Source organism: Trypanosoma rangeli (genome assembly GCF_003719475.1).
Source record: "Trypanosoma rangeli strain AM80 chromosome Unknown Tra_15.4_contig_00088, whole genome shotgun sequence".
Classification (NCBI taxonomy): Eukaryota; Euglenozoa; class Kinetoplastea; order Trypanosomatida; family Trypanosomatidae; genus Trypanosoma; species Trypanosoma rangeli.
Genome location: NW_021705834.1, coordinates 1 through 8,825, shown reverse-complemented (window position 1 = coordinate 8,825; position 8,825 = coordinate 1). Strand labels below are relative to the sequence as shown.

At 52.4% G+C, this 8,825-nt stretch overlaps 4 protein-coding genes across 4 annotated transcripts, besides 14 other annotated features; all 4 read left to right on the top strand.

The window, feature by feature from the left end:
* Window positions 1-109: 109 nt before the first annotated feature.
* Window positions 110-145: a microsatellite.
* A 14-nt stretch (window positions 146-159) lies between these two features.
* Window positions 160-230: a sequence feature (GA-rich).
* A 118-nt stretch (window positions 231-348) lies between these two features.
* Window positions 349-383: a microsatellite.
* A 9-nt stretch (window positions 384-392) lies between these two features.
* TraAM80_03379 (uncharacterized protein) lies at window positions 393-1,088 on the top strand (the record flags this gene model as incomplete). The annotated part of the gene is made up of 1 exon (XM_029380354.1): window positions 393-1,088. One exon carries the CDS (start codon window positions 393-395, stop codon window positions 1,086-1,088), a length of 696 nt encoding a protein of 231 aa, XP_029239720.1.
* A 222-nt stretch (window positions 1,089-1,310) lies between these two features.
* Window positions 1,311-1,334: a microsatellite.
* A 281-nt stretch (window positions 1,335-1,615) lies between these two features.
* Window positions 1,616-2,800, top strand: TraAM80_03378 (uncharacterized protein; the record flags this gene model as incomplete). The annotated part of the gene is made up of 1 exon (XM_029380353.1): window positions 1,616-2,800. The coding sequence occupies one exon, from the start codon at window positions 1,616-1,618 to the stop codon at window positions 2,798-2,800; it is 1,185 nt and encodes a 394-aa protein (XP_029239719.1).
* Window positions 2,801-2,862: 62 nt separating this feature from the next.
* Window positions 2,863-2,887: a microsatellite.
* A 70-nt stretch (window positions 2,888-2,957) lies between these two features.
* Window positions 2,958-2,979: a microsatellite.
* A 272-nt stretch (window positions 2,980-3,251) lies between these two features.
* Window positions 3,252-3,280: a microsatellite.
* A 1,120-nt stretch (window positions 3,281-4,400) lies between these two features.
* Window positions 4,401-4,467: a sequence feature (A-rich).
* Window positions 4,468-4,861: 394 nt separating this feature from the next.
* Window positions 4,862-4,913: a sequence feature (GA-rich).
* A 3-nt stretch (window positions 4,914-4,916) lies between these two features.
* On the top strand, window positions 4,917-5,546 carry TraAM80_03377 (uncharacterized protein; the record flags this gene model as incomplete). The annotated part of the gene is made up of 1 exon (XM_029380352.1): window positions 4,917-5,546. One exon carries the CDS (start codon window positions 4,917-4,919, stop codon window positions 5,544-5,546), a length of 630 nt encoding a protein of 209 aa, XP_029239718.1.
* An 18-nt stretch (window positions 5,547-5,564) lies between these two features.
* Window positions 5,565-5,651: a microsatellite.
* Window positions 5,652-5,688: a microsatellite.
* A 331-nt stretch (window positions 5,689-6,019) lies between these two features.
* Window positions 6,020-6,048: a microsatellite.
* Window positions 6,049-6,141: 93 nt separating this feature from the next.
* Window positions 6,142-6,166: a microsatellite.
* Window positions 6,167-6,284: 118 nt separating this feature from the next.
* On the top strand, window positions 6,285-7,946 carry TraAM80_03376 (uncharacterized protein; the record flags this gene model as incomplete). The annotated part of the gene is made up of 1 exon (XM_029380351.1): window positions 6,285-7,946. One exon carries the CDS (start codon window positions 6,285-6,287, stop codon window positions 7,944-7,946), a length of 1,662 nt encoding a protein of 553 aa, XP_029239717.1.
* Window positions 7,947-8,697: 751 nt separating this feature from the next.
* Window positions 8,698-8,735: a microsatellite.
* Window positions 8,736-8,825: the final 90 nt, after the last annotated feature.

Sequence of the window (8,825 nt, the reverse complement as noted above, 5' to 3'; positions counted from 1 at the left end):
CGATGGGGGGCCCTGCTGCGGGCGTGAGAGGGTGTTGGCTGGTTGGCTGATATCTTTGATTGATTTCTTTCCGGCAGGCTATTGTGTCGTTTCTTTCCAATTTTGTGTGGGCGGAGCGTGGAGTGCGAAGGCGCCGGCTGAGGCGTGCGTGTGTTTTTGCTCTCTCTCTTTGTTCTCTTTTTCTCTCTCTCTTTGTTCTCTTTTTCTCTCTCTCTTTGTTCTCTCTCTCTTTGTTGCGTTTGTGTTGGGTGGAGAGGGGAGTTTCTTTTTTTTCTTGTTGTCTGTTGGCGGCACCCAAGTGGAGCCAGGAGCGCAGGGACAGCTACAAGGAACACACTATCGGCATCTACACACACTCACTTACCACACACAATACACAGACATTCCATCCAATGGGGTTGCACTCCGCAAACGCCGACCCGCAGGCAGTACTCGTGGAGAGAATAGAGGAGGGGATGAAGGCCTTCAACGAGGCAAGCAAAAACTACATTGTGGCGGTGCGAAAGGTTGACAGTGCTCTCGAAGACATGGTGGTTTCCTTCCGTCAAATGTCATTTGGCGATATACCGCCTTCCCTCCGCAGTTTGTTGGACTCCTTCAGTAAGGAAGTAGGTAACCACCGCAACACCGCCGCGACAGAGAGTAAAGGCGAGAACAGCTTCAGCGACCGGACGGGCGGAAATAAGTACGTCATGGCGCAGTACGTCAACGATTTCATGAAGAGGACGGACTGTATTGGAGACGGCCTGAAGTCGCTGATGAAGCTGGCGCGGGTCAAGCACGAGGAACACGAGAAGGTGGGCAAAAAGTACAACGAGGCCCGCACCAAGGCTGAGAAGATTGCTGCATCGGATGTCAAGAAAAATCGCAACTCCTCCGAAAACCCCGACTACGTGAAATACATCAATAAACGTGATGCCCTTCGGCTGGAGCTGACGAAGAGGGAAGATGAGTTGGCACGTGTCTGCCACGAACTGCAGGAACGTCGCGTTGACGTCATAAAACAGGCGCTGAATGCCATGGGCGATCTCTCCTCGCAGTATTGGTCAGGAGTGGCGCAGGTGATGCGAAGCGCCGGGACCACATAAAACCCTGGTGGGTTAGGGGAAGTATGCTGTTTGCCATCTTGTGCTGGGCTGGCGCCTCTGGCCATACTGATGGTAAGGTGAGTTTTTTTTTTTTTTGGCTAATTTCTGGGGTTTGACGAGCAGAGAGGAGTTTGAGGGGAGGGGTACCCGCATATATATCATAGTTCAGTACACATGTGCGCATGCATATATGTGTATACTTAGAGTGACTGTAAATACAACTGCGTGTGTGCGTGTGTGTCTGTGCATACGATGCAGATGCAGACGTGGGTGCGCTGTGTGGCAGTGACACCGTTTTTTGTTTTTGCTTGGTTTCATTCACCCATTTTCTTCTTCCCTCATTGACGCACGGCCCTTCCCACCTGCGGTCAGAACACAGCGGAGGAGGGAAAACGAGTCAAAACACCAATACCAGCGGCGGCTACACATAAGTATTTATTAGCAGTGGGGCAGAGGGTGATTTCTGTGGTGTGCGGATCACTTACTAGGCCTCACGGAAATCCTAGACAGCATCAACACACGGCCAGATGAAAGAGCCCCAGGTCGCTCCCCAGGACGTTGCTGAGGTGAAGAAGCGCCTCAAGCAAGTTGAGCTGTCGCAGAAGGCCCTCAACGAGCTTGAGGGCAATCTAAAGAAGTATGTGGAGAACATAACGAAGGTGCTGAGGTGCCTTGACAGCACTGGAAGATGCCTTCAGGAAGCAACGGGGGCGATGGCGGTGCACTTGGAGGATAGACAGCAAAGTGCCATTTGCCGTGAGTCATGCATGCCCCTGGACACCCTGCACCAGGTGGCAAAGGTGCTGACGACGGCGACACGCGACATACAGGACGGCAACTTGCTTGTCGTATACAAGGACACCCTGCACAAGCACATTTTTGGTCATATAGACCCACTGCGGCAATCGGCGAAGCATACCTTGAGTGAGGGGCAAAAGGCGCTTCTCCTCCTGAAGAAGCTGCATGACAAGGACACCACTCTCGCGCGGAAGGAGCAGAAGTACGTCAAAAAGGGCAAGGCCCTCACGGAGAGCAAGCGGTACACGAAACAAGTGAATGACCGCGACAAGGCCCGCAGTGTAGCGGAGGCACAGGTGAAGAAATTTAAGAATTTTTACGGTGCCCATATGGTGCAGGTGGAGCTCTGTGAGGGCGAGTTCCTGGACAGCTTCATCAAGGCCAACGCCGTGCTGCTGCAGCAGGCCGGTGGAACCTTCACCGCTGTTGGGGAGCGGGTGCTGCGCGAGTACCCGAACCTGGCGGGCGTGCTGGTGCTGACCGCCAACCACGTACATCCGAGCGCCGTGCACGGCACCTCACCCCCGACGAGGGCCTCGCGGCTGAAGACAGATAAAGAAGACGTGGACGTGAATGTGCAAGACGGCGTCACACATGTGTTGGATCTGGAGATGCAACCGCTGAATGGGACGCCCCCGGCGGGGAATCTGTACGCCCTCGACCACGTCGAAGTAGAGTCGAGGAACTCACCGATCAATGGCTCCTATCAAGAGCCTTTGACACCACTACACCCCCCTGTAGCACAGGGTGCATTGCATGCGCCTGATGACTTTGACAGTGCGGTAAACGACGCCTATCAACAGCCCTTGACAAAACGTCGGTCCTCTTCTACGCAGGATGCACATCGTGCATCTGACGAGTTTGACGGTGCGGTGAAGGATGCACCCCCCGAAGCAGAAACACATCGCCCATAAACTTCTAGACGCAAACACATGCATACTTGTACAGATGAAGTGGGTTACGTGCGCGCAGCGTCATTATTATTATTATTATTTTTTATTGCACAGAGGTGCGCAGAGGGAAGTGACTGTTTCTGTTCTTTGGCTACCGTCATGCTTCTCACTGCCACTCTGTGTGTGTGTGTGCGTGTGTGGGGAGGGACAGGGAGACCCCGCTTAGTTGGTTACATGCATTACCGCCAGTTTCCTGCTTCTCCCGTTTTCTGAGCCTTTGTGCTCCAGTGATTTAGTTACTGTGTTTTTGTGGGGGGAAGGTGCCGCGGGATGGTGGTGTTACCTTGCTCATATGTGGTGGGAGTGAGCTGTCTCTCTTCCTGTTGTCGCCTTGCTGCTGCACGAACCACCCGACACGCAGCGGGGAGGACGGGGGCCACATGGAGGAATGTGACAATCCTCAGCAAAAGGGAAAAATAAGAATAATAATAATAATAAAAAAAGAACACGGCAAAAAACTTACAACTGACGGCGAGGACAAAAAAAAAATATGGACAAGACGGGGGTGAGGGACGTCGACGTGAATACGTGTGGAGGGAATAAATTAGAAAAGGCGTGCATGCACACGTACATGTAAATTTAGCACCTAAATTGCGACGTGGGAAACACTAAAAGAAGGCAAAACAAAATGAATCAACAAAAAACCAAGAGACAGGGCTGCGGCGCGGGCTTGCAATGCGCATTACTTTGTCAGATTACACTCATCACTTGCTGACCTGGAAGAAATGCAGAAAACTATGGATCTATCTCAGTGGATATCTATTTGCGGTGCGAGATGAAGGGGCCGGGGTCCCCACCTCCTGCTTCTGCTATACGTGTGGATAAAAGGGAGGGAGAGGTGGGAAAGAAGGAAGGGGGGAAAAAAAAGACTAGGCGGTTGGTGTAAAAAGACAGACGGGAACGCACAGACTCACCGGGGGAGTCAAAATGACATGAAGCGAGAGGACAAACAGTTGCGACCGAAGAATAAAAAAGTGAAGGAAATCAAACAAACAAACGAACAAAAAAAGTGAGGGAACCAAAAAAAGAAGAAAAAAAGGAGCAGAATTGAGGGGCAATGACAGCAGCAGCCACTTTTGAGTGTGCACACGAGAAAACTTATTGGCGCACACGTTTTTTTTTTTTTTATCTTTTGGAGCTGCGGGTGGTGCCAGCGGGCGGTGGGGCGTCACGAGCGGATCTCAGTGCTGGAGGCGGGTGATTTGTCATCTGTCTTGCATCTTCGCACAGCCCCGTCATTTTTTTTTTTTTGAAAATTTCTATCTGCCCGTACTGTCCCTTCCTTCCTTCCCTCTTGGAGAATCTTCTGGTGTCCCGGCTCCTTCGCTGGGAGTGACAACGCGAAGGAAAGGCGAGAAATCAGTGTGGGGGCGCCACGCATACACACATGCGTTCATGTGATGTGTCGTGGCCTTGATTTTTGTAACGCCTCCCGTTTTTTTTTGTTTTGTTTTGGTTGCGTGGAGTGTTCAAAGAAGAAGGACGAAATAAAGACGGGGCTGATAGTACGTGCTTTTGTGTTTTTTGCGCTTTTTATTGGACCTGCAATAATATCTCCCCCCTTTTTTCTTCTTTTTTTGATTATTATTGTTGTTTTTTCTTTTTCTTTCTTTCTCTCTTTTTTTTTCCTGCTGTACTCGCGGTGACGACATTGCAATCTAAGTCCGCCCCGTCGTTCACATTAATTGCAAAACCCCTGCCATTCCGTTTCTTGCGGCCTGCGGGCGGGGAGGAGGCGTGGCGGGGTAAACGAGCCGTTTTTGTGTTGTGTGCGTCCCGGTCACAGTGCGTTTTTCTCTCCCTTCTTTCTTCCATCTTTTCTACTGTGTGGTGCCTGCACGCGTGCAGTGCGTGAGGTGTGGGGAGGGGAGGAGGAAGCGTGGGCGTAGGTGGCGTGTGGAGCGTGTGGCTGGGTTTCACCCCACCGCCCTTTTTCTTCGGCGCAGGCAGAGCCCATCTCAGTGCCAAGGCTGCATTGTGAGTGTAGGAACCAGACGAATCCGAACGTTTAGGCTCTTCCAGTTTTTTTGTTTTCTACCCCTTTTTTGTGTATTTTGTCTTTTTTTTTCTTTTTGCAATGCAGCGTCTGACGCGGAGACTTTGCGGCCTCTACGCGCCCGTCGTGGGCTGCATCTTCCTTGTAGACACGTTGTACGGGTCCAAGTACAGCCCCCACATTGGGGTGTGCAACCTGCCCTACGCGTATGTGAAGACGCTCCTGTTCTGCGTCTCGGGGAGGGAGCGGCCGGAGCCGAACCGGCAGTACGTGCTTGGCCTCATTGAGCACCTTGTCCCCTTCAATGGGGAGGAGGATTTGCGGATCAAGTTAGAGCTTACGCAGTTTGTGGAGACGGTGCAGCTGCGAACAGGTGCGGCTCACGCTGGGACGAACGCGGGGGGTGCGGGCGCGCGGTGCGGCAGCGGAGGCGGCTCATCCCAACTGTCAGAAAATATGACGGCGTTCCTTTCAGGCTCAATTGTTCCCCCAGCCTTGGCCCGTGTGCTGCTGTACGACGCCGTGTGCGCCTGTGCAGATGACGGAGAGTACAGTGAGGCGGAACGCACCCGTGTGTCACACGTAGCAGCAACGCTAAGCATTCCGCAACGCGTTAGAGACGCCATTGAAAAGGTGGTGGTGCAGGAGCGACTGCTAGCTATGCGGAAGCGACGATTGTTGCTAGTCAGTGATACCCCGCCACCACGCTGAGCCATCGAGAAGAAGTTATATGTATATATATATATATGTATATGCTTATGTATTCATATCAATGTATACACGCTTCTGTCTGTGTCTCTTTTTGTGTGTGTGTATTGGTTTACATGCGTGCGGTGGTGCGTCTGTGTGGGTGCGCTGCATGCATATATACGCACACACTGAGAGAGAAGTACCGGGAAAAGAAAAGAAATTTATGCTCTTTCCCTCTTTGACCTTTTTGTTGTTGTAGTTGTGTCTTTTGTATTTGCAGCTGCTTTTATTCCGCAGGTGCTTCGGTGTCGAGCTGACGCGTCCGCCACGATGCCTGCAGATACTGTCACCCTCTCCACAGCAACATGGGACTGAGGGAGGCGTCACCCAACTGAGCGGTCCGTGAGACGTATGGGACACATCAGCGTTGACACATCCCTCTCAGTTTCTCCGTCACTCTTTCTTTCTTTCCTTCTTTTAGTCTCTCTCTGTGCGGGTCCGTGGGTGCGTGTTGGGTGGGTGGCAGCCACGGAAGGTTTCTTCCATTTTCTTTCAGCAACAGGAAGGGGACCGGTGTCCACGCAAAGCCACACGTCCGCAGCTCCATAGAAACATACCCCCCCCCCCCCTCCCCTCCACCCACACACAGTGCAAACTGGACGCTTCCACTCCAGCAACACGGTGTTTATAGACACAAGTAAAAAGTGGGGAGACAGAGGAAACCGTTCAAACGAAAAGCTGAGGGAGAGAAAGAAAATCATGGTTACTATAGGGCCCACTGTGGTGGTGCCGATCCTTGCGATCTGCGCACTCTTGCTGGTGCTGATTCTGGCAGTGTTGATTTACTACTGGTACCAGCTCCGCCGTCGCAAGGGGATTATGAATTATCTTATGTACCCCGGCTTCACGCGCCATCACATCCTTGAGTTGTCGTGCGTGCCTTCTCCTGGCGTGCACCAGTCCCCGTTGGTGGTACAGTTGCAGTGCCTACAGCAACATCCGTGTGATATTCTTTTGGATGTGAAATTCGTGCCGGGTCCTGGTGCCGCGGTAAACAGTGGCATCGGCGGCGGCGCTGACAACATTGTGCGGCTCCTTGGCACGGATGAGTGCTACGGTGATCACTTCATGTTGTACACCGAGCCGCTGGAATTTATAGACCCTGGCAGCTACACGGTCTACGCCTACGCCGTCTATCCCTCACTGCAGGTTGTGGGTTCCGTGCACCAGTTCAGCTTCGGGGTCGTGAGTGAGGAGCGAGCTGCCCCACGTGTGGAGCTGCAGGACTCGCAACAGATCAGCGTCAACATAGAGCGTAGCGGGCCTGGGAGCCCATCGTTTGCCCCGCGGGGTGGCCACGCACGACCGCTGCCACCCCGCATTATCCCTGAGAGGGGGGAGGTGACGACCTTCACGCCTGTCACCATTGCCCTCAACGAGGGCAGCACCACGCTGGATCAGATTCGCTATAGTGTGGATGGCTCACACCCATCGCTGCTCTACACGGGCCCTTTCACCCTTTCTGTTCCGCCCTTCGATGCGGAGGATGGGGGCTTGCGGACGTCGGTGGTGGTGCGCGCAATCACAGTGTCGGCACACGATGGCTCATTAACGAGCGGTACAACAGAGGCTTGCCTCACCGTCTACAGGGCGGGCCATTCCTTCTTAGATCCAAATATACCGGCTCCCGTGGTGCGAATCCGCGCGGTGAAGGCAGAGCTGTACTTCGACGAGTCCAGACGCTTGCCAAACACCCAAATTATTTATCAACTTGTGTACATTGGCGAGGCCAGGCAGAAGGTTAAGTTTTCACGTAATAAGGGGGTTGTGTACACGGGGGCACCGATACCGTTAAGGGACGATGTGGCCTTTGTGTACGCCTGGACATTCAAGGAAGACATGTACACGGATGAGCTCCTTAACCCCCACACGGACCAACACGGTCACCAGAGAGCACGTAGCTCGGCCACCGTCTACGACTGCACGCGAGCCACTTCATGGAATCGAGGGTCACGAGAGGAGGCCACAGGAGACACGGGCAGCGGTATCCCCCCACCGTTTATATGCGTTCAATGCAAAGAAATGGAGGTCTTCTTTGAGGAACCGCCCGTGGGTGGCATTATTTGCTACACAATGGATGGTACCGAACCCGTGCAGCCAGACGCCTCTACCACGGCGATACACATGGCAGGGATTGGCCGGAGCGGCACGGTGCACCTTCCCAGGAGCCACAAAAAGGTTGTAGAGTTGGGCACGCATATCTACAAGGAGAATCAACCCATTCATGTGACATTGCTGAGGACCGAGCGGGTCGTCTTGACGGCGCGGACGTTTATCCCATTGACGGACCCTGCAGCCAATTCTGTTGTGACAGGGTACCGCTTTGGCGAGCGATTTAATCGCAGCTTTTTTACTCAGTAGAGATTTCTTCCACGCCCTTTTAGCCTTTCCCTACTTGTCGTGTAGCTGTAGAATGAGCTGTTTCTGCGTGACGGAGTTTATGGGAGCTGTGAAGGAGTAACACGGCGGGCCAAATGATATTCGACGAGGGGGCGGTGCATCTGCAGAGGCCACAAGGATGCTTTCGCCACATACATATTTATCTTCTTCTTCCCCTTTTTCTCGGCCTCTCTCTCCTTCTCTACGTCGCATATATATCTCATTACACGTATGAATGTTCATGCATGCATTGATGCATCATAGATGATGAATAACCGCAAAAGGGTGAACCCACGAAAAGTAAACTGTTATTTGTTTTATTTTGTATTTGTTACACATTGCTGCGGCTGCCGTTGCTACAGTGTTTGTTTCTGTGTGTGATGTCACTCTACGGAGCACAGCCACCGTGGCCATCTCTCCTGCAGCGCATGGCAACCTCATCAGTGCAGGTGTACAAGTAAAAACGTTTGTGTGTCGGAGTCATGATAGAAACAGTCTCAGCGTTGGTAGATAGAAATATATACGTACCACACGAGAACATCGCTTCTCACATAGAGATGCACGCAATGAACTGGCTGAGCGGGAAAAGGGATGCGGGCAAATGTTATCGTGCGTCACGCTGTCAGCTTGTCGTTGCCAACAAACTGAGCAGTGCCTCTCCCTCTATCTCTCGCTATCTATCACGTCTTTCCCCGGTGCTTGGATGTGTATGGACCTCCATACAGACACACACAGAGAGAGAGAGAGAGAGAAAGGGACAGAGAGAGAAAGGGGGGTAAGGAAAAAAAAAAAAACAGAAAGGAAGTAACAAAGTTAACAGGAGGCAGGTTCACCATTGAAGATTAGTTTTTTTTTTTTGAC